The following is a 25,546-nucleotide window of genomic DNA, read 5'->3' as shown; positions in this document are numbered from 1 at the left end:
AGGATAGTTTGCCTACTATAGAAGAATGGGTGTTTAAAGTTTCGAATCTTGCAGAAATGTCTAAGATTTCTGCTTACTTGAAAGATCATTCACAGGAAAGATATACTTCAGTTTGGAGGAGATGGATAGATCATATTCAGAACAAATATGGGACTAAAAAGTTCCATTTAGCTTATGAGTAGATTTTAGTGGGATATTGTTATTGATACTTTGTATGTAGTTATGTTAAAGGGGAGTTAAAGCACATTATGAATTTGGTTAATTGTATATTATGCATAATTTTTATTTAGAATATGACTATTATAACTATAATCCTGTATTTAGCTATGGGAAGTGGGGGGGGGAAGTGGGCGGGTTTGGGATGGGGGGGATTTGGGTATATATTGTAAAATTTTGTTTTTGTAAAACTCTTTAATAAAAATAAAAAAAGAATGCTACTTTGCAGTAGTGCATTTCTTTGATTAAAAAAAGAATGAGTATAATTTGAATCTAAGATAGCAGATAGATTGGGCCTTGTGGATCTTCTTGGGTTCCAGGAGTGGGGGAATGTCCCATGGCAGCCCTGGGAGGTTTTGGCCACAACTTTGAATCAGAAAGCAGCAGAGCCCTAGAGGCTTTTAAGAAAAGATTGGAGAATCATTTGTCTCAAATGGTATAAGGTTTCCCGCCTGAGCAAGGTATTGGACTAGAAGACCTCCACGGTCGCTTCCAACTGTGTCATTCTGTTATTCTGACATGATTGCACCCTTGTGGCCCATTGCTCCCAAAACTCCCCATGGTTTGCAGAGGAGCTGAGGGTGCTGAAAAGTCCCAAAACATTGCTAGAGTGCTGCTGGAAGAAAACTCAGAACAAATCCAAGTGAACATAAGTCAAGCCACTATACATTATGACAGGGGTGTCAAACTCAATTTCATTGAGGGCCGCATCAGCATTGTGGTTGCCCTCAGGGGGCCGGGTGGGCGTGGCCTACTGGGCGGGTGTGGCTAGAGTGCGTATGGCCTACTGGGTGGGCATGGCCAGCTCTACATCGTTCACATCAAGGGTACCTATGGGGGCCTGGGCAGGAGTGGGACAGATCTGAGGGTCTCTGGCAGAAGGAGGGTCTCTGGGCCAGGGCCAAGGCAGTGGGGGCCGTTCCCTCACTGTTTCCAGGATGGCTTCGCGGGTCACATGAAACCACTTTGCGGGCCGAATCCGGCCCCCGGGCCTTGTGTTTGACATGTCTGCATTATGATGATAAGAGCAGCGAAACATCACTATTTCTCCAGCCCTGTTGAATCCACAGAGTGCCACCTGATGGCCCTGGTTCCTCCTTGGAAAGGAAAGCTCAGAAAAGTACTCACAGGGCTGTGCAGAGGAATTTGTCAAACATCTGACAGATAAAATTGCTTGAGTCTCTTCAGTTAGAGATCATGCATGGAGCAAGTTTGTTAGAGATATCCAGGAAACAGACTTGCCCAGTTATCCAGGAACAGTTTGGCCCTGTTGGACCTGAGGAACTAGACAGGTTCCTTGCAGCTCTCCTTAATAGATCCTTGCCCTCCTGGCTGGTAAAAGCCTTCAGGGAGCAACTTGCAGGTGGGTCCAAGCAGTGATTAAAACATCATTGCAGGAAGGGTGTTCCTGGCTCATGGATGCCTTGATTTTCCCCCCACCCCCAAGAAACCATCATTAGGCCTAACCTGCCTGTACAATTTTCCATCCAGTTAATCACCTCTCCTTTTTTAGGGAAGGTGGTGGAAAATATTATTGCACTGCAACTCCAGGGGCCCCTAGATGAAATAGATAATGTGGACACCCTTCACCTGGGTTTCAGGCCTGGTTATGGGACAGAAATGGCATTGATTGTGCTTGTGGATGATCTCTGATGAGAGTGGGATAAGGATCAGGCATCCATTCTTGCTCTTCTTGACCTCTTGGTGGTTTTTGATACCATCAACCAATGTATCCTTTTGGGCTAGCTAGTGATGCAGTATTGCACTGGTTGGGCTACTTTCTCCAAGGTCAGTTCCAATCAGCATTGATAGAGAGCAAGAGGTCTAGCCCATGGCCACAGCTTTGTGCAGTGCTATAGAGCTTGGTATTCTCTCCACTCCTTTTTAACATCTATATGAAATTGCTGGGTGAGATCATCCGACACCATGGGATGAAATATTATCAGTATATGCTGATGACATCCTGGTGATCCAAAAGATGCCATGGCTGTCCTTTCTTAATGCCTGGGGTCTTGATGGAGGACAACAAGCTTCAGCTGAATCCTGACTGCGGGTGCAGGCTACCTCAGGTTCCAATGGTTTATCACCTTTGTTTCTGGATAGGGTTGTACTATCCCAGAGAGCCCCAGTGCGCAACCTGGAGTTCTCTTGGACTCATAATTCCTGCTCATAGAGCAGGTGGCAGTCGTGGCTAGGAGTGCCTTTGCACAATTTTATGTTTAGCTAGTTGCACCCTTAACTGGATCATGAGGCCCTGAGCACAGTCACTCATACCCTAATCATCTCTCAGTTGGATTACTACAATGTACCGTAATGGGGTTATCCTTGAAGAATATTCAGAAGCTGCAGCTGGTACAGAATGCAGTGGCATGCACAATACTTGGGGCCTCTAGGGCAGCACATATAACACTGTTGTTACACAAGCTGCATCGTTTACCAGTTTGCTTCCAAGTCCAATAAAAAGTGTTAATTATTACCTTTAAAGCTCTACATGTATGGGTCCAGAGTATTTGAGGAACCATCTTACTTACAATGGAAGTGGCCCACCCTACGTGCAACAGTGGCCTGCTATGGAGCCTGTCAGCTAAGGAATTCCAGCTGGCAGGTTCAAGGAGAAGAGTATTTTCCATTGTGATCCTGACCCTGTGGAACATTTTACCAGCAGAGCTGAGAACTGCTCCCACCTGTCTGATCTTCCAGAAGGGCATTAAAACTTGGTTTTGCCAGTTGTCTTTGGACTCTGTAGGGCCAATCATTGCTGGAGGTGGTTAATGGGGTAAGAAGACCTTATCCCCAAGCATGCGTCTCCTTGGTTCACCAGTAAGGGACAAAAAAAATGAGAGAAAGAAACTAGCCAACTTTACACACCTGAAGGTAATGCCCTGTTCCGCGATGCGCTCACTTGGCTTATATTCTGTTGAAGCAATTGCAGGCATTCTCCCAGGCAACTCAGCGCAGCAGCAGAGGTAGCTTTTAAAAGCAGCAAGTCTTGATCAAAGGCAGAAAGAGGACCAGAGCCTGGAAGAGATTCAATGCCTTGCGCTAAGTTCTTCTGCTGTCCTTCCACTTGGGCCATAATCTGCAAGTATATATTTTACTTAAATTTACAGAAATACAAAATCTAATTTCAGAAAAAGTGAATTCCACGGCATCCCATTTTCTGAGATGCAATATAATCCTTACCCTTTTAAATGGTAAGAAGTAAAATAAAATAGAGCAAAAGCAGGAAATATCAGTCCTTTATGTAAAAAGTATTAGAAGACAGGTTGATTTCTCAAGTGGTAAAGAGAAAATGAGTGCAAAGAAAAAAGAATGTGGCAATCTCTTGGAATAGAGTAAAGAGAATTATGTTACAGAATGCCATAGAAGTCAGCAAACCTATGCTAATGGCAAGTACAGTATGAAAAAGGATCCTTGGTGAAATGATGAAGTAAAAGACTTAATGAAGAAAATGCATATATGAAAATGCTGAAGAAACGAGAATAACAGAAAATTATATAATCTGACCCCTTCATGGATTACTGCCTTGTAGCAGCGAAGGGGCTTGCGTAATTCAATGAGGCTATGAGCTATGCCGTGCAGGGCCACCCAAGATGGGAAGGTCATAGCAGAGAGTTCAGACAAAACGTGATCCACTGGAGAAGGAAATGGCAACCCACTCCAGTATCTTTGCCATGAAAACCCCATGGACAGTACCAAAAGGCAAAACGATATGACGCTGGAAGATGAGCCCCTCAGGTCGAAAGGCGTCCAATATGCTGCTGAGGAAGAGTAGAGGGCTAGTACTAATAGCGCCAGAAAGAATGAAGTGACGGGGCCAAAGCCGAAAGGACGCTCAGCTGTGGATGCATCTGGTGGTGAAAGGAAAGTCCGATGGTGTAAAGATTTTTTCTCCATAGGAACCTGGAATGTAAGATCCATGAATCAAAGCAAGCTGGACATGGTCAAACAAGAGATGACAAGACTGATCATCGACATCTTAGGAATCAGTTAACTAAAATGGACAGGAATGGGTGAATTTAATTCAGATGACCATCAGGTATACTACTGCGGGCAAGAATCCCTCAGAAGAAACGGAGTAGCCTTCATAGTCAATAAAAGAGTAGGAAAAGCAATACTGGGATAAAATCCCCAAAATGACAGAATGATCTCAGTTTGAATCCAAGGCAAACCATTCAATATCACAGTAGTCCAAGTCTATGCCCCGACCACTGGTGCTGAAGAGGATGAAATTGACCGGTTCTATGAAGCCCTATAGCACTTTATACAATAAACACCAAAAAATGATGTCCTTATCATCATGGGGGATTGGAATGCTAAAGTAGGAAGCCAAAAGATAACCAGAATAACAGGCAAGTTTGGCCTTGGAGTACAAAATGAAGCAGGGCATAGGCTGATAGAATTTTGTCAAGAGAATATGATGGTCATAGCAAACATTCTTTTCCAACAACCCAAGAGACAGCTCTACACATGGACATCACCAGATGGCCAACAGAGAAATCAGATTGACTATGTGCTCTGCAGCCAAAGATGGAGAAGCTCTATACAGTCAGTAAAAACAAGACCAGGAGCTGACTGTGGCTCAGATCATGAGCTTCTCGTTGCAAAATTTAGGCTTAAATTGAAGAAAGTAGGGAAAAGCACTAGGCCACTCAGGTATGAACTAAATAATATCCCTGATGCATACACAGTAGAGATGGCAAAAAGATTTACAGAATTAGATCTGATAGACACAGTGCCTGAAGAATTATGGATGGATGTTCCCAAGATTGTACAAGAGGTAGCAACTAAAACCATCCCAAAGAAAAAGAAATGCAAGAAAGCAAAATGGCTGTCTGAGGAAGCTTTGCAAATAGCTGAGGAAAGAAGGGTAGTGAAAGGCAAGAGAGAAAGATACACCCAATTGAATGCAGAATTCCAGAGAATAGCTAGAAGAGATAAGAATGCCTTCTTAAATGAACAATGCAAAGAAATAGAAGAAAACAATAGAATAGGGAGGACTAGAGATTTCTTCAAGAAAATTGGAGAGATGAAGGGAACGTTTAATGCAAAGATGGGCATGATAAAGGACCAAATTGCAGGGACCTAACAGAGGCAGAAGAGATTAAGAAGAGGTGGCAAAACTACACAGAAGAACTATACAAGAACAAGCTTAAGGTCCCAGATAACCACAGTTGGGTGGTCACTGACCCCGAGCCAGACATCCTAGAATGTGAAGTGAGATGGGCTTTAGGAAATATGAGCAACCACAAAGCTAGTGGAAGTGACAGTATTCCAGCTGAGCTATTCAAATTCTTGAAAGACGATGCAGTAAAAGTGCTACACTCAATTTGCCAGCAAATTTGGAAAACTCAACAGTGGCCACAGGATTGGAAAAGGTCAGTTTACATTACAATTCCAAAAAACACAATGCCAAAGAATGTTCAAACTATCACACCATTGCTCTCATTTCACATGCTAGTAAAGTTATGCTTACAATCCTACAAGCTAGACTCCAGCAGTATGTAGATCAGGAACTACCAGAAGTACAGGCAGGATTTCGAAGAGGCAGAGGAACTAGAGATCAAATTGCCAACATATGCTGGATCATGGAGAAAGCTAGGGAGTTCCAGAAAAACATCTACTTCTGCTTCATTGACTATGCTAAAGCCTTTGATTGTGTGGATCATAACAAATTGTGGCAAGTTCTTAAAGAGATGGGAGTACCAGACCATCTTATTTGTCTCTTGAGAAACCTATATGCGGGTCAAGAGGCAACAGTGAGAACTGGACACAGAACCACTGATTGGTTCAAAATTGGGAAAGGAGTCCGGCAAGGCTGTATACTGTCACCCTGCCTATTTAACTTATATGCAGAGCACATCATGAGAAAGGCAGGGCTAGATGAATCAAAAGTCGGAATTAAGATTGCCGGGAGAAATATCAACTACCTAAGATATGCAGATGATACCACTCTAATGGCAGAAAGTGAAGAGGAACTAAAGAGCCTCTTGATGCGGGTGAAGAGAAAGAGTGCAAAAGTGGGTTTAAAACTCAACATTAAGAAAACCAAGATCATGGCATCTGGCCCTGTCAATTCCTAGCAAATATATGGGGAAGAAATGGAAGTAGTGACAGATTTTATTTTCCTGGGCTCCAAAATCACCGCAGATGGGGACTGCAGCCAAAAAATTAAAAGACGCTTGCCCCTGGGGAGGAAAGCTATGGCAAATCTAGACAGCATACTAAAAAGCAGAGACATCACCCTGCCAACAAAAGTGCGTATAGTCAAGGCCATGGTTTTCCCAGTTGTAATGTATGGCAGTGAAAGTTGGACCATAAGAAAGGCTGAGCGCCAAAGAATTGAGGCTTTTGAACTATGGTGCTGGAGAAGACTCCTGTGAGTCCCTTAGACTGCAAGGCGATCAAACTGGTCAGTTGTAGAGGAGATCAACCCTGACAGCTCTTTAGAGGGCCAGATCCTGAAGTTGAAACTCAAATACTTTGGCCACCTAATGAGAAGGAAGGACTCACTGGAGAAGAGCCTAATGCTGGGAAAGATTGAGGGCAATAGAAGAAGGGGACAACAGAGAATGAGGTGGCTGGATGGAGTCACTGAAGCAGTAGGCATGAGTTTAAATGGACTCCAGAAGATGGTAGAAGACAGGAAGGCCTGGAGGAACGTTGTGCATGGAGTCGTGATGGGTCAGACACAACTTCGCAACTAACAACAGCATATAATGTGAATATAAGTAAAAGATGGTTGCAAAGAATGTACTGAAAGAGAACAGAACAGAACACTTAAAAGAAGAAGAGAAAGGGGCAATTTTGATGGAAATAAAAAGTGCTATGAAATATGTAGATAAAGTTAAACATGTTCATAGTACAATGACTAAAAATAAAATAAAGATTCATAATGATTTAGCATGAAATGAAGTGAGAAAATTCTACAAGGACTATTACAAAGATTTTATACAAATACAGTGATAAACTCATAAACACTTTGAGAACATTGAAAATCTGGAAGTGAGATATATATAAAATCACAGCAGCGGCACAACAGCCCCATCCAGATGCCACTGGCCCTCTTCTTCTGCGGCGGCTTGCCACCACTTGCACATGTCACCCCCCACCTCCCTTTCACCAGCAGAAGCCTTTAGGAAAGGCCTGTGCAGCTGAGGACAGAGCTCCAGATTGATGCACACATCATGCCCCCAGCCACTGTTTTGCCAGCAGAGGCCAAATGAAGGCTGCCAGCAGAGGCCAAATGGAGTCTGGGGAGTGATGCGCACATCAACCTGGACCTCCGTTCTGGGCTGCAAAGGCCTTTCCTGAAGGCCTCTGTCAATGAAACGGAGGCTGGGGACAACCTGTCCAAGCAACAGCAAGTGGCCGCAGAAGTAGGCCTCCAGTGGCCATGCGGGCTCCTGCTTCACAGGGCTATTGGTGCCGCCACTGCAAGGTGAGGCAGGTGTCGAGATGAGGAAGACCTAGCAGCCGTGGTCCTGAGGTAAGTGGGTGGAGGGCGCATGGGGCGGCTCCAACAGCCACCCTGCCCTAGCTTGATTTTTTACATTTCGACAGCTGCGATTCATCGCAAACTGTGTACTGTTTACGGACCAAATGTGATGAGTGAAGGTGTCGTACATCAATGGTGTCACATGTTGAAAGATGGACGAACTGACATGAATGATGAGGTAAGAGGTGGCTGCTCATCTGTAGTCAGCAATGAACTCATGCAGGATATTGAAAAAAGGTCTATGGAGTGATTTTCTGTGCTCGTTGGGTACCAAACCCCTTTCTGAGGAGCACGAAACACACCAAATGGGTTCATGATGCTCTTACAAGGTCGCTTCATTCCCAGGTGGGAGATTTTTTTGCAGAAGGAATTTCAAACCTTGTAAGACCTCATGACAAGTGCCTCAATTTGAATGACGATTAGGTCAAAACGTAATGTAATGTTGTAGTTTTCTAATGTGTATAATACAAGTTCTGTATCTGCGAGTGTCTGTCATTGTTAACCAAATAGAGGTTTATTTCCGAATTGCCCACATACATTATGTGCTAGGTCTGAAATTCAACTGTTATGTAATACACCATGATGAATCAAAGCCTTTCAAAACTTTCTATACCTTTTTTCCCATTATATTTAACAATTTACCATCAATAACCTCAATGTTTTGCCTCTTTATGAAGCATTCAAGCCACAGTTCCATTAGCAAAAGCTTTCACTGTTGAGGCTTTCCCTTTTTAAAAAACCTTACTATATACATTCTCATTACTTTGCATTGGAAAACAATAATTGCAGTTTGGTTGGGGTTTTTTTCTTTTGAAGTTTGAAAAAATAAGGACATTTTAAACAGAAAAGTATTTGACAAATCCATGAACACATGTAATTCTGCCTCAAAGGCAAAATATTAAATTAAACCCACGTCATTCTAATTTCTTCCCTCAGCAAATACTGAACTTTATGACTACAAATCTCTAATATTAAAAGAAAAAGATACATCCTGTTTTCTGATTTTAGGATTGCCTACTCTTATCAAGGCAGAGATTTTGTGAGAGTATCCCAAAGATTCTCTTGAAACTCCAACAAAGCTTACCAGCCCAAACACTTCAAAATATTTGCTTTACATAAATACTCTACCAATACAACTTAGTAAAAACTAGTAGTTAGCTTTTAAGAACTTCAATCATTTAGACAAATTGTTAGTGTTAATTTTTATAGTGTTCTACAGTACAAAGAAAATAAGTCTAAATAAATATCTAACCATTTACTCCAGAGATTATATCACATTTTCACTCATAGAATAATTTCACACAATTCTTACTTCTCTGACTCCATGAAGCTGGCGGGGATATTGTTTTCGGGCTACCACAGGAGATTTGTGATGTGTTATGGTGACAACTGGAGGCCCACTCTGATTTACGATTTTTTGAGAACTGAGAGATGTGGAGTTAGCTGTTCCAAGGGGCAACAAAGTCAAGCTTTTTGCTCGTGAGGTCAGAGTGCTCTAGAAAAATCAGAAAGTTAAATTAAATGATGTGAAAAATGAGGACTTCTCCTAAATAACAAAGAAACATTTGTACTTGTGAAAAAAATTAAAGCATTGTTGTTATTTAATATTCTTTTTCTTAAAGTAATATTTTTATTGGTATGGGATTCAAGATAGTCAAAAAACAAAACATCTAATACAATAAAATAAAATGTCATCTAAAATTACTGTCAATTAAGTGCCAAAAATCTTGTTAAAGAGGAGTCTCGATCTTTTTCATGACCTCTTCATGAAAAGAATGGAAGTTCAGGTCTTTCATGGATTGATGGCCATAGAGAGAAAAGTTCTTTCCCATATGCCTAGCAAGCACATTTTGGAAGATAACAACAACTTTAAGGACACTTCTCATGGTATTAATATCCAAACAAGCTCATGATAATTAATGATCTCACACCTATTCATGATGTGCAACCAGGTTATCTCATGGACTACCTCTCCCTGATTACATCAGTTTGTCCCATTAGATCTAGAACAGAAGGCATGTTGCAAGGATCATCTGCCAGGAACCTACATTCAGTGGAACTCAGAAGGCAGGTCTTCTCTACTATCATACCCACCTTATAGAACATTCTCCCCCTGAAGTCAGATTAGCTTCGTACCCATTATCATTCTGGCTTTGAAATCTGGCTTTACTACCTGGCTTTACTACCATTACCAGAGATCCAGATAGCTCCACAGCGGTTGATCTTTTTACTCTGCATGGTTTGCATATTTTCATTTTTATAGCATTTTTAATTTGTAATAATTTTCATATGTTTATAATTATTTTTATATATTTATTGTTTTGTTGATTGTTGTACATCACCCAGAGTAACTTTTGTATAATGGGCAGCTACATAAATGTGATAGAAAAATAAATAAATAATACAGTGGGCAATGTTTCTCTTATTTGCAATTATTAGAAAGATTTAAAATAGACAAAAGAATTTATGATTTTGAACATTGTTAGACTGAGTTTAAAACAGAATTGTATACAAATGATGAACACATAGTTGTTAAAACTTATAAACTTTTATTGGCATGTGAAAGAATGTATGATAAAGAGGAATACAAAATTTGATTACAATATACAGATGGAATGATGGGAAAACGTGGTGGAAAGAATTGAAATTTATGCTATTATAATCTTAAAGAGAATTTTATAAAAAGATGTACTGTTGATAAATATTACAAATTGTCCTGAGTCTATAAAGGCATCTCAAATTTAAATTGGAAATATCAACAAGAAGGGAACATTTCATCATGTTTGATGGATACGTAAAAAAGCTAGAAAATTCTGGATTTAAACACATATACTGATTCAGAGGTTTTTAAAGATTAATATACAATTTAGATCACAGGCTCTTCTTTTGGAATTGATGGACAAACAGTTGGAAAAAATCATGTAACTTTGTTTTTGTGCATGATAACTGCAGTAAGTTTATTGTATGCACAAAGATGGAAAGATTTGGCACTATTCACAAAGGAAGAATGGTTGGTGAAAATGATGGAACTTGCTGAAAAGGCCAAATTGATTTCTCTGATCAAACAAAGTATTGACTGGAAACTTTTAGGGACAGCAAAATAGGAACTTATGATTTATGGTTTTGATGATGAGATAGGATTGATTATAGAATGAAAAAAGTTACAAACACAGAGTAAGAAATAAGTTTATAATTGAACTGAAGCTACTTCTTTGTATCTTTTCTTTTGTTTCTTTCTTTTTCTTTCCTCTTTCTTGCACTTTCAGCTCTTCTAACTTACTTTTTATTTATTTCTATTACTTTATATTAGTTTGTATTATTTTTTCATATTTCTTTTTTTAAAAATGTTAAATAGAAATTATATTAAAAACTTAAAAACAGGGATGAAAGTTGGAAACCTTCCAACATTTAAAACAAAACAAAACAAAACACCACTGGCTAGTGAGATTGTCAAATCATATAACTTCCTGAGAACTCCAGAAAACTGCAAGATAAGCTACAGCCCTCTAAAATATTGTCTACTTTAGCAGAATACCAGGAGCTTCCTCCACTACAACAATACTGACTTGTCACATTTAAAAACACAAACGTCTAAAAAAGGCTGTCTCACAAGACATTTAGAAGCAATTCTACCTAATTGCTTTATAAGCTATTATTTATTATTAGCGTATGGCATTGTTACATTAGCCAGGAGACTATAATGCTATTGCTGAGTAGTAGTTTGGCTGCCTGTTTACCAGCTCCGTTGGGTACATGTTTGCATACTTCTTCCCACAATGCACCACAGGATTCAGTTTTAGTTCACTGGCCCTCAATGCTCAAACTCTTATTAGATTTTCCATTCCATATCTTAATTTGATGTGAAACACTGGACAACCTCTTATTTCAAATATCTTTTATCAACATTAGGTAAAGACAAGTATTTTGGAGAAGACAAATGTGCAAGAGTTCAAGGAAAGAATGTCTGTGAAAGACTATGTGTTTCTGTTGAGAACCACAGAAATTACCTTGGAGTAATAAATAAATTAATAAAATATGAGTTCACCCCAGGGAAACAAGAAAGTATGACATGGAAATTGAAGTTCTACATTAACTCCAAAAAGGGAAGGAAGGAAAAATGTTGTTTGGCATTCAAAATGTGGTTTCTATAATTTATATCAATACACTAACATTCCAGTAAAACCTGTGAAGCATTTTCCAACCTTGGCTAGATCAAAGGGCTGATATCAATCATCCACAAAAAGTTTGAGTAATGTCAAGATACACGCATACGAGCTCCACCGGGTGCTATTCAAGGTACTGGATTGTCACCTATAAAGCCCTACACACAGTACAAAGCAGGTTACCTATAGGAACCGTTTGTCTCCAATCTTTTCTGTTCATCCCACTAGGTTTGATAAGATGGGTGCACTCTGGACCTCCTCTATTCAACCGTGTCATTTTGCAGAATCCATGAGACATGCCTTCTCTGTCATGCAGAACAGTATCTCCTCTGAGATTTGCAAGGCTGCAATCCTGTTGGTCTTCTGCAAAGACTTAAAAGGTCTGACTTTACTTCTCAAGTATTCGAGCTAAAGGGTTAAGTGAGCCCTGTTGCTATTAATCTGACTGTAAAAATAAAAGGTTTTATTTGGTCATCTGGTGCACTGAATATTGATTATTAACATCTAACAAAGAATTAAAAATAATAACTATTTTTTGTACTTAATCTTAGTGCCCAGAGTTAACTGCTGCATGGTGGGCGGCCACATAAACTGTTTAAGTAAATACATAAAACTAAACAGGCACAAGAGGCTAATGGAGAAAACAGACAAGAATCCAATGAAATAGCATTATAATAATCCCTTATGACAAACAGAAATAAAACGATACCATTTTAATGCTACTCAACAATTGAAGCTGTTAAAAAAGCATTGGTAAAATGAAATGCCTTGACTAATATGAACTGGGGAAAAAGAGGGAGAGAAAGGACTACAGTAAATATCACGTTCAGAAAGCTTGAGAAAAAGAAAAATACTAAAACCAGAGCCAGAAAAAGATTTAAATTACATCACAAAAGATCAATGGCCACCAGCTCAAAGGAGTTCTAGCTAAGGAGTGCATCTAACACTCCCTTCACTATCTTTTCAATTGTATTACCTGCTAGCTGAAATTTATAAGAGTAACTTACAAGATAGAGCTTAAAGCAAGGATTAGGGTTTTCCTCTTAATAAAGAAAAAAAATCTGTCCCAGTTATTTTCATCTGTGGAACCAATTAACTGTTAAGAAATAAGGTAATTCTTTCTAGAAAGACAATAGGATGTTGAACTGTAAAAATACTAAGACAATCTTAGACCAAAAAGCTATGGTCCTTGTACTACATAAGAATTCTATAACTATAGGCATTCTCATAGGCGAGCATATATATAATCAAGCCAAGTAGTATGTACATTTATTTATTAAACAAATTTCTATACTCCCACAATAAAAAAGGCTCCTCGCAGCTTACATCAAATATTTTTTTTAAATTTTAAATCATTCCCAGAATAAACTTTGCAATAAAAATAAAAAACAATCAAACATATGAGTAAAAACAAATTAAAGATCACATTATAAAAATGAAGGGTCTTTGAAAAAATTCTGCTTGATACTTTCCAAAACATCCCAAAGAAGGGAGTTAGTCTGATCACTAACAGAAACAAGGGTCCCCAACCTGTGGGCCGCAGCCCAGTAGTGGGCCGTGGCCTCCTGGCCACCGGGCTGCAGGACAGGTTGGCCAATGTGTGCGCATGTGCGTGCACACCCTCTCACTTGCACTAACACTGTGGCCACAGGGCACAAAAACAGGATGCCACGCCATGAGGCACAAAAATGGGCCACCACTACACCTTGGAGGGCTCTGGATGATCATTATACCCCAATCCTTATTAGCAAAGAACAACAGGATACAATTATTTGACTGCTTTGAAATACTTGGTTCTAATTTTAGCCAACATTCAGTTACTTTACTTGCTTCAAAGACCAATAGAGAAAATTCTGGGAAGCTTGATCCCAGTTCTCAAAAGAAATTCACTATTTTGGATAATTCTAATTTTAAAAAGGCAAGGAAAGGGGGATGAGGGGTTTGGGAATACCTGGACAGAAAAAGAAAACAAAAATTCAGATATGGAGAATTTTTAAAAGTTCTGAATAATTGCAAATATAATTTAGGCTGCCAAAAAGTCCTCAGATCCATTCCACTTAAAATATTGGTTGATTTCTCAATGTGAATCTGACATATTGGCAGGCTCTGAAACTCTTAAACTACTTCATAGACTTGACAAAATTTCACTGGAATCTCAATAGGAAATCAGTTAATATAAAAAACTGAAGAGGAAGTGTAAAATTAATATTAATAATTAACAAGAATTTTTATATAAAAATTGGAATATCTTATTTCATCTATCAGTATTTTTGTGATCTAGAGGATATCAAATATCTTTGTCTTAAGATGAAATTAATCCATAAAAATCATTATTTAATGTTCTAAATAATAATGATAATAATAAATAATAATAATAATAATAATAATAATAATAATAATAATAATAATAATAATAATAATAATGATAGGAACGGACGTTGGAAGGAACCCTATACCATTCACATTTAATATGTGAGTGCAGCAAAATCACGCAAACTGATTACAAAGCTAGACATGACTGAGTTGCTAAACTAATCCACTGGGCATTGTGTAAAAAATACGACTTGCCTGTGTCCGAAAAGTCGTGGGAACATAGGGTGGAAAAAGTTGTCGAGAATGAGAGGGTTAAGATCTTGTGGGACTTCTGAATACAGACACATCGCCATTTGGAACACAACATGCCAGATATCGCAGTTGTAGAGAACCGAAGCGTACAGCTGATTGATATCGCTGTACCAGGAGATGCCAGAGTCGAAGAAAAAGAACTGGAAAAAATTACAAAATACCGCAACCTGGCCATTGAAACTGCGCAATTATGGATGAAACGTGTAACAGTGATACCCATTGTCATCGGGGCACTGGGAACTATGTCCAAAAACTTTGCAAAATACATCAAGAAATTGCAGCTTCCTGCAATAACTCCAGGAAAGATACAAAAAACTGCACTACTCGGAACATCTTACATTTTAAGGAGATACCTGGTTGACACCTAGGATGCTGGCAGCAACCCGTGCCAACCATAAGTGCCAATAAATTTGAGTGTTCAGTTGACTGAGTTTCATGTTTAATGAATGAAAGTTATATAATAATAATAATTGGAAGGGACGTTGGAAGGGACCCTATACCATTTCAGATAAATGGCTGTCCATTCTCTTCTTAAAAAATTCAAGTGTTGGAGCATTCACAGCTTTTGGAGGCAGGTTGTTTCACTGATTAATTATTCTAACTGTCAGGAAATTTCTCCTTAGTCCTACATTGCTTCTTTCTTTGGTTAGTTTCCATCCATTGCTTCTTGTCCTGCCTTCAGGTGCTTTGGAGAATAGCTTGACTCCCTCTTCTTTGTGGCAACCCCTGAGATATTGCAACACTGCTATCATGTCCCCCCTCATCTTTCTCTTCATTAAACTAGACATACCCAATACGTTTTAGCCTCCAGTCCCTTAATCATTTTTGTTGCTTTTCTCTGTACTCTTTCTAGTCTCAATGTCTTTTTTACATTGTGGTGACCAAAACTGGATACAGTATTCCAAGTGTACTATTACCAAGGCATTGTAAAATGGTATTCACACTTCACATGATCTTGGTTAATGCAGCCTAGCACTGTGTTGGCTTTTTTGGCAGCTGCAGCACACTGCTGGCTCATAATATTGAAGCTCTGCAAACTTAACTATTTAATTGGGTTTTATTATTACTTCAATTCCCCTAACATCATGGAACTAAGTTATTTCTCATCCAGTAATTTTTACCTTCACATTATTTTCTGTGTGGTACTTGGCACAAGATAGAAGTTGAGTCACCCAGTACTGTCTCTCCTTTGTATCACCAGCTAGAAATAAGCACACACGAAATAATCTGTAACATAGTTTAAAAGCATATTAAAAACAATTTGTTGCTTTGAAAACTTTCTGTTCTTAAATGCCCAAGCTAAAATTAAGATATTCTGAGGAGTGAAAATTGATTTGTCTATCTTTCTTTTAAATCTAAGGTACATAAATTAATCCCAATATATCACAATACTTACTTACAATTTAAATACATATTGATAAATCAAGAAGTTTATCTTTCTGTAAACAAACATGCCCCACAATATGAAACGTACAATTCAGGGAATTCTATAAAATATTCTCATAGTTGACTAATTTGCACTTAATTAAATCAACAGACTTTCAATACCTTTTTCAGTCTTGAAAGATTTAATTCTAAATAGATTTTCTTACAATACAAATATAAATCTCATGTCAATGTACTAATTTGCATATGAACATTAATAGGCAAAATGCAGATCCTTATTTTAATTTTATACAAATTAGCTAAAGTGTTTACCACAATTAACATAATTTGAAAATCATATTGTATTAAGGGAACTACACCCTAAAGAATACTATACCTCTCAGTTTATACATTTCTCCATTAGCAGAATATACCACCAACATGTTTGGCGCTTCATCACTGAGAGAAACTATAGCCCCAGCTAAAGATAAGATTCCTCGAGGCTTCTGGTTTTTACTCTGCTCATTTACAAAGTACTGCAGAATTCCAGTCTCAAAGTCCAGTATAAAATACCTGTTAATTAAAGAAAATAAAGATACATAAATTACTTTTCTATGGAGAATTTATTTTTAAACTCAGAAGAATAAAAATCTAAAACTAATACATGTAAGAAGGGAAGCTATTCTATACATACTGTTGACAAATTAAAATTTGTCATTGTTCAGTAAGAAATTTAAGACTGAAAAATAAAATATTCTTGAAATATGTAGAAAGGGGGAAATGATCTTGAGATTACTCACTGGAATGATTTAATATCTAAAATACAAGGTACTGTCTTAAGATTAAAGTACTGTACAATTGATAGAGGGTAGTCTCCATCCCTTGAGATTAAAGGGGCACAAGACAGAAAATAAACAAAAACTCTAAACTGCAACCATCATAAATATGAACCAGTTGCCAAGCATTTGAATTTTGACCACGTGACCATAGGGATGCTACAATGGTCATAAGAGTGAAAAACTATCAGTTTTGTAAGTTGAGGGCTACCTGTATGGTACACCTTTGAGTTTCCAATGCACCTAACAACTGTAGCGAGAAAAGTTGTAAAATGGGGCAAATCACTTAAATGTTTCACTTAGCAACATAAATTTTGGGTTCAATTGTGTGTTATAACTTGGGGACTACCTGTATTACACTGAGTTTACAATACTTTTTGATGGAGGCAAGTTTTCAGGAACTAAAATAGTTAACTGGCATCTTCAGCCAAGTCAGTCATTTTTGTACTGATGAAATCTGCCACACAAATGTAATGAAAATTCCATTATCACAAATGAGTTTATCTATTGCTTCAAACATTTTGATCTCTCAGAATTCCAATTCAAACAACTGAATAGCTTGCAGCTGTTGCAGTTAATTTCCAGTGAAATTAGCTGATTATAATTAACATGCCTTGATTTTTATGAAGAAAAGGTATAACTAGTTTTAGTATGTGCTCTTTTTAAATTTTCACTTCTGTTTATATTATTTCAAAACCAAAATATTAAACACATTTTCAAATGGAAAAAGATTTTGGTTCTGCTTTTTTTGGTGACTTTCTTCTTATTTTTACACATTTTCCTGTTAATAAATTCAATGAATCAAACATGAGATATATTGAAATGTGACCTTAACAACATTGCTTTATTATGAAAAATCAGCCTTTTACCTTATGCCTTATTCAACAAATACAAGCTGTAAGAGCAGATCTTGGCACAGCTAAACTGGAAATAATAATTGTATCCATTGTTAAAAAAATAAAAAATTAAATATCAAATTGAAAAACTGCCACTGCTTATAATAAAACACTTAACTTTTCTAAACCACAAATTAGGATTATATAAATGCATTTTTCTTCAACAAGTATAAGCATTACACCACTTACTGCTACTCAAAAAGATACACCAGAAATTAAATATTTTGATTTATTCTCAGTTTGATGCCTTTGTAACACTAATCAAGTCCCAATGTTTTCCTCTTATGTTGCTGAGAGTTTCAGAGATCAACAAATGGTAACATACCCACATATACATTCATACTGTACAAAAATCACATCATAATTTTCACTCAGATAATAAGTATCAAAATACTTCCCTGTCCAGGAAGTATTCATCTGCAAATATCCACATACACATGTTCTCAAAGGCCAGAGGAAAGTAGTAGCTTGGAGAGAAATACGAAGCTCCCTTCTGTAAGACTCCTGGATCTTTCTGCCCTTTCATCCTCTGTCCTGGCCCTAAATCCTCTGACATTGCTCCCAGGCCCTACTTCTACTGCCTTTGGGCCTAGTTTTGCAGCTCCTCTACCCTACAAGGTCTGCAACCTCCAACTCCACTCATAAACAAGAAATATGGCTCTGCCTGTACAAGTCATTAAAAATTTTCAACCCCATTTTCAATCCCCCAAAACAACTGCAATCTATAGTTTGAAAACCCCTGCTCCCAACTATTCCAGTTTGCCTTTGGTCTATGTTTGAACCTGGTACAAATCATAGTAAGTCAAAACGTATTCATGGGATGCACTTGCATGTTTACTAAGGCTTTGTTATGTATTGATGTAGTGTATGCTGGGCTGGCATACACGTGTAGCAGCCGCATAAGGAGACGCGGAGCTGAACAGCTCTGTGCAGGAACAGCATTCGGCGGGAAGCCGGATTTAAAGGGATTGGCTGGCCCGCCGGCGGGAAACCTGAGTTTAAACCTATTGGCCAGGCATTCACCTGGACAGGTATAAAGCAGTCCAAGTAACCGTTGTGTCCCCCAGTTCAGACCATGCTACAATCTAATAAAGACCCTTTGCTGCCATACGTCTGCGTCTCATTGATTCACGAACCCGACTTAACAATTGAACAGATTGGTTTGTCTATTTTAAGGACTAAGTTATGATTTGTTCTTGGTTTATACTACTGTAAAGCTTCCTTTCACCACTCAGTCTGCCCCACCCTATTAAGACAGAAATGATGCAAGCAGCTATTGCCTTCATTATTTATTGCAGCACTTTCTTTTACACCCTTCTACCAAGTTATGAGATTAAACCCAAAAGAAGGAGAATGCTTTCTCCTTTCTGCTACCTGAGAAGCATTAGGACCCAATGTATCAATCAGTGGGAATCTATCTGCAGAAGCCAAGCCTTCTGAGCACACTCTGCAGATTGCGATACCTTTCCCTAAATCAAAAAGTGGCACCAGAAATATCCATATAAAATAATATGTACTTGCTGAGAAACCACAAAGCAGCAAAGGAATCATGGGGGATTTTAGCCCTAAAGGCTTAGGATACAAAGAGCAAGTCTGAACAAAGAAACACTAGGTTGTTGTTGTTGTTAGCTGCGAAGTCGTGTCTGACCCATCGTGACCTCATGGACAATGTTCCCTCAGGCCTTCCTGTCCTCTACCATCTTCTGGAGTCCATTTAAGCTCACGCCTACTGCTTCAGTGACTCCATCCAGCCACCTCATTCTCTGTCGTCCCCTTCTCCTATTGCCCTCAATCTTTCCCAGCATTAGGCTATTCTCCAGTGAGTCCTTCCTTCTCATTAGGTAGCCAAAGTATTTGAGTTTCAACTTCAGGATCTGGCCTTCTAAAGAGCTGTCAGGGTTGATCTCCTCTAGGACTGACTGGTTTGATCGCCTTGCAGTCCAAGGGACTCGCAGGAGTCTTCTCCAGCACCATAGTTCAAAAGCCTCAATTCTTTGGCACTCAGCCTTTTTTATGGTCCAACTTATACTGCCATACATTGCAACTGGGAAGACCATAGCCTTGACTATACGCACTTTTGTTGACAGGGTAATGATGTCTCTGCTTTTTAGTGTGCTGTCTAGATTTGCCATGGCTTTCCTCCCCAGGAGCAAGTGTCTTTTAATTTCTTGGCTACAGTCCCCATCTGCAGTGATCTTGGAGCCCAGGAAAATAAAATCTGTCACTACCTCCATTTCTTCCCCATCTATTTGCCAGGAATTGAGAGGGATGGATGCCATGATCTTGGTTTTCTTAATCTTAAGTTTCAACCCAAGTTTTGCACTCTCGTTCTACACCTGCAGCAAGAGGCTCTTTAGTTCTTCTTCACTTTCTGCCATTAGAGTGGTATCATCTGCATATCTTAGGTTGTTGATATTTCTCCCGGCAATCTTAATTCCAACTTTTGATTCATCTAACCCTGCCTTTCTCATGATGTGCTCTGCATATAAGTTAAATAGGCAGGGCGACAGTATACAGCCTTGCCGGACTCCTTTCCCAATTTTGAACCAATCAGTGGTTCCGTGTCCAGTTCTCACTGTTGCTTCTTGGCCCACATATAGGTTTCTCAAGAGACAAATAAGATGGTCTGGTATGCCCATCTCTTTAAGAACTTGCCACAGTTTGTTATGATCCACACAATCAAAGGCTTTAGCATAGTCAATGAAGCAGAAGTAGATGTTTTTCTGGAACTCCCTAGTTTTTTCCATGATCCAGCGTATGTTGGCAATTTGATCTCTAGTTCCTCTGCCTCTTCGAAATCCTGCCTGTACTTCTGGTAGTTTTCGATCCACATACTGCTTGAGTCTAGCTTGTAGGAGTTTAAGCATAACTTTACTAGCATGAGAAATGAGTGCAATGGTGCGATAGTTTGAACATTCTTTGGCACTAGCTTTCTTCGGAATTGGAATGTAAACTGATCTTTTCCAATCCTGTGGCCACTGTTGAGTTTTCCAAATTTGCTGGCAAATTGAGTGTAGCACTTTTACTGCATCATCTTTTAAAATTTTGAATAGCTCAGCTGGAATACTGTCACCTCCACTAGCTTTGTTGTTACTCAGCTTTTCTAAGGCCCACTTCACTTCACATTCTAGGATGTCTGGCTCGAGGTCAGTGACCACCTCATTGTGATTATCAGGGACGTTAAGCTCATTTTTGTATAGTTCTTCTGCGTAATTTTTCCACCTCTTCTTAATCTCTTCTGCCTCTGTTAGGTCCCTGCCATTTTGATCCTTTATCATGCCCATTTTTGCATTAAACGTTCCCTTCATCTCTCCAATTTTTTTTAAAAGATCTCTGGTCCTCCCTATTTTATTGTTTTCTTCTATTTCTTTGCACTGTTCATTTAAGAAGACATTCTTATCTCTTGTAGCTATTCTCTGGAATTCTGCATTCAATTGGGCGTATCTTTCTTTTTCTCCCTTGCCTTTCGCTTCCCTCCTTTCCTCAGCTATTTGCAAAGCTTCCTCAGACAACCATTTTGCTTTCTTGCATTTCTTTTTTGGGGGGATGGTTTTGGTTGCTACCTGTTGTACAATGTTGCGGACCTCTGTCCATAGTTCTTCAGGCACTCTGTCTATCAGATCTAATTCCTTAAATCTATTTGTCACCTGTACTGTATATTCAACAGGGATATGATTTAATTCATACCTGAGTGGCCTAGTGCTTTTCCCTACTTTCTTCAGTTTAAGCCTAAACTTTGCAATGAGAAGCTCATGGTCTGAGCCACAGTCAGCTCCTGGTCTTGTTTTTACTGACTGTATAGAGCTTCTCCATTTTTGGCTGCAGAGCACATAGTCAATCTGATTTCTGTGTTGACTGTCTGGTGATGTCCATGTGTAGAGCCGTCTCTTGGGTTGTTGGAAAAGAGTGTTTGCTATGACCATTGTATTCTCTTGAAAAAATTCTATCAGGCTATGCCCTGCTTCATTTTGTACTCCAAGGCCAAACTTGCCTGTTATTCTGGTTATCTTTTGGCTTCCTACTTTAGCATTCCAATCCCCCATGATGATAAGAACATCATTTTTTGGTGTTAGTTGTCACTGCGTTTTTAGTTTTGTCAGTAAGCTCCTTGCAGTTTGTACTTTGCAAGCTGTCTTGTTATCTTATCATTGTAACCATGGTGAGTGTCACATGTTCACCCAGTTTACTACTGTGTGCGCATGCCTAAAACAGAAGTTACTTTTCTTTTTCCTCTTCTTTGTGCTCTCTGGGGAGATAAGCATGTAGCCATGAGTCTTTCTGTGTTTTTACAAGTTTCTTTGTAATTAAAAGGTTAAATAGAAAAATATATGCTTCGGGTTTTCTTTGTTTATTATGCATCAAAATGAACCACGATTCATCACTCTCTAATAGAGTTTTTTACTCTCCTGATAGCAGAGGATGGTTTGTTTATTTTTGATGCTGATAAGTTAGTTAGTTAGTTCAGCTGATTTACGCTGTGCTCAATTTACTGAAAATGCCGATGCCAAAGGAAGACAGAAAGGAGTCTGACAAAGAGTCTAACAAAGAACAGACTCCATTTGCTTCTGCCACGTGTCTTGGAGAAGAAGATTTAAGGTCAGTTACACCGTCTTCTATTTTTACAAGCTCTAATGCAGCCGTCTCAGAAAGTTTTCACTCATGGAGCTCATGCTGAATATGGGCAGGATGTAATTTTTTATTCTCCTTGCCCCTGAACAAACTCTGCCTGAGAAGGCTGTTAAAAGTTATTTTGAACAAATTGAGGTTTTTGAGCAAAGGCTACAACAGGCTAAAGCATATGCCTCAATGTTTATGCAGCATGAGAAGGAATCTGCTTTTATGCAAAGCCCAGTCAGCCATATTGCTTTCTTCTTCCAAGCCAAAGCCACACCCACCAATGGGTGTTATGTTAGACGAAGGGGAACAGAAAGATCAAATAGCACGCAAGACTACAGTGATGCCTGAATCTAATGTTATAGCACCATCTGCTGGTGAATTTGTTTTACAAGATAGAAATGACATTATATGGAATGCAAGAGCAAATTAAGAGAATGCAAAATGCATTTTCACAGATGTCTATTCATCAATCATTGCTCCAAGCTGATGATGCTAGAATTCCTGTTACTACTGCTACTAGCCAGGTTCCTGTCCCAGATAGAGCGAAGCAACAGTCAGCCCAAGTGCAGTTACCACTGGGTTCTCAAATACAAAGGCCAGTGACAACTGCAGGCCAACTTAATGTAGCAGCTCAAGTGCCATCGCCTCCTGCTGGCCAGGGTGGAATTGCGGCTCAAATGCAGCCAAAGCCAGCACCAGTACCAGCGGCAGTCCCAATGCATCTGCCCCAATTCTTGGCACAGGCGCCACCGGTGCCTTCTGCAGGTCAAGTCCGAACTGCACAACCTGCACAGCCAGTACCTCAAATCCATGTTCCTCAACAGGCATCTCCTATTGTACCACTGGCTGGTGATTCAAAATTGAAGCGGTCAGGACAAAATTATAGGGCATGGGTCAGTGAAGTTGGACTTCTGCTCCACAGAGAAGGTACTCATGGCATAGTATTTAATCCTCCTAACCAGCCATGGACTCCTGACATATGGGACTTGAATAATAAAGCATGCACAACATTATTGATGTCAATGGACACTGAATTGCAGCTTACGTTATCACAAGATGCAACTGCTCAACAAATTTGGACTCAATTAGAAGCATGTTATTGGCCTACGTCAATTGAGTCTACATGTTTGCTTTTGTCTGAGTTCCATGGTTCTAGATTAAAACCTGATGAACATATTGGAGAACACTTAACTAAAATGAAAGGAATAAGAAGAGAACTGGGTGAAAATGGCTATCCTACTGATGACTTTCCAATGATCAGCATTATTATTAACTCATTGAACTATGAATGGAAAGATGCTATTACCAAGATTAATCAAGTGGCCATTGCTCAACGCACAGTGGATCATGTATGCAGAATTTTAACCGAAGAAGAGGTACTTATGCAAGCCGCGCCACATTTGAGAGGTCCACCTGCATCAAGAGCTCCAGCGAGGCGTTCCTTCTGTGAAAGAGCCTATGTTCCAAGGATGCCAAGATGTTACATCTGCAATCGTGTGGCACATGTCACCCAAGATTGTCCCCAACGATTTCCAGCGCCCGCCACGTACCAGCCCAGAGGAACAGACTCCAGAGGAGGCAGAGGTCGTAGTTGTGGTCCCAGGTGTGATCCGCAAGCTCCACTTGCCACATTGGCTTTAACCAACGATCCACAACCTCAACTAGAGTATGACAGACGACTTCTTTGGACTTTGGACAGTGGAGCAACATTACATGTTACCTATAGAAAAGAGCTTTATACAGAGATGCACGAGCCTGAATCTGAACTTTGTGAACTTTATTCTTTTTCAAATCATCCTGTTCAGGTCATGGGTAAAGGAACTGTTTATATTGAAGAGCTTGATGCATACATTCCTGATGTTTATTATGTACCATCAGCTAATAGTAATTTGCTTAGTCAGTCACTTGTCTAGGGCACAGGTTGGCAACCTGCGGCTCCGGAGCCGCATGCGGCTCTTTGAGCCGTCTCTTGCGGCTCCCAGCCGCCCGGTGCGCACGCACCTCTTCCAACGGGCAGTGGTGCGCGCGCACCTCTCCAAATGGAGAGTGGCACCGCCCGTTTGGAGAGGTGCACGCGCACCTCCCCGAATGGGCGGAGGTGCGCGCGCACCTCCCCAAACCTTTGGAGAGGTGCGCGCGTACCTCCGCGCGAATGGGCAGCGGTGCCGCTCTTTCAGGAAGCTGCCGCGGCCCGTCTGTCAAGCTGCCGAAAGCGGCAGCTTAGCAGACGGGCCGCGGCAGCTTCCTCAAAGAGCGGCGCCCCTGCCCATTCCGAGAGGTGCGCGCGCACCTCTCCGAACGACCGGAGTTGCGCGCGCACCTCCCCAAACCTTTGGGGAGGTGCGCGCGTACCTCCGCGCGAAGGGGCAGCGGTGCCGCTCTTTCAGGAAGCTGCCGCGGCCCGTCTCTGAAGCTGCCGAAAGCGGCAGCTTAGCAGACGGGCCGCGGCAGCTTCCTCAAAGAGCGGCGCCCCTGCCCATTCCAAGAGGTGCACGCGCACCTCTCCGAACGACCGGAGTTGCGCGCGCACCTCCCCAAACCTTTGGGGAGGTGCGCGCGTACCTCCGCGCAAAGGGGCAGCGGTGCCGCTCTTTCAGGAAGCTGCCGCGGCCCGTCTCTGAAGCTGCCGAAAGCGGCAGCTTAGCAGACGGGCCGCGGCAGCTTCCTCAAAGAGCGGCGCCCCTGCCCATTCCGAGAGGTGCGCGCGCACCTCTCCGAACGACCGGAGTTGCGCGCGCACCTCCCCAAACCTTTGGGGAGGTGCGCGCGTACCTCCGCGCGAAGGGGCAGCGGTGCCGCTCTTTCAGGAAGCTGCCGCGGCCCGTCTCTGAAGCTGCCGAAAGCGGCAGCTTAGCAGACGGGCCGCGGCAGCTTCCTCAAAGAGCGGCGCCCCTGCCCATTCCGAGAGGTGCGCGCGCACCTCTCCGAACGACCGGAGTTGCGCGCGCACCTCCCCAAACCTTTGGGGAGGTGCGCGCGTACCTCCGCGCGAAGGGGCAGCGGTGCCGCTCTTTCAGGAAGCTGCCGCGGCCCGTCTCTGAAGCTGCCGAAAGCGGCAGCTTAGCAGACGGGCCGTGGCAGCTTCCTCAAAGAGCGGCACCGCTGCCCATTCGCGCGGAGGTATGCGCGCACCTCCGGTCGTTCGGAGAGGTGCGCGCGCACCTCTCGGAATGGGCAGGGGCGCCGCTCTTTGAGGAAGCTGCCACGGCCCGTCTGCAAAGCTGCCGAAAGCGGCAGCTTTGCAGACGGGCCGTCGCCATCGGGCAACCGGGAACCGGTTCCATCTCATTTTTTTAAAAATGGCAGCCGCGTGCGTCCGCGCATGCGCAA

At 40.8% G+C, this 25,546-nt stretch overlaps 1 protein-coding gene across 1 annotated transcript in view; it reads right to left on the bottom strand.

Moving 5' to 3' along the window:
- Window positions 1-25,546, bottom strand: part of OSBPL10 (oxysterol binding protein like 10) — a 75,868-nt gene that overhangs the window by 29,922 nt on the left and 20,400 nt on the right. The window contains exons 2-5 of the mRNA XM_081343508.1: window positions 16,265-16,440; window positions 15,624-15,703; window positions 9,027-9,209; window positions 3,085-3,295 (exon numbers count right to left, since the gene is read on the bottom strand). Coding sequence (XP_081199634.1) covers window positions 3,085-3,295; window positions 9,027-9,209; window positions 15,624-15,703; window positions 16,265-16,440 — 650 coding nt within the window. The remainder of the gene's footprint in view (window positions 1-3,084; window positions 3,296-9,026; window positions 9,210-15,623; window positions 15,704-16,264; window positions 16,441-25,546) is intronic.

This window comes from Vipera berus (assembly GCF_964194415.1).
Source record: "Vipera berus genome assembly, chromosome: Z".
In the NCBI taxonomy this organism is placed as follows: domain Eukaryota; kingdom Metazoa; phylum Chordata; class Lepidosauria; order Squamata; family Viperidae; genus Vipera; species Vipera berus.
The sequence above is the reverse complement of the archived record's forward strand: the minus strand, read 5'-3'. Positions and strand labels throughout refer to the sequence as shown.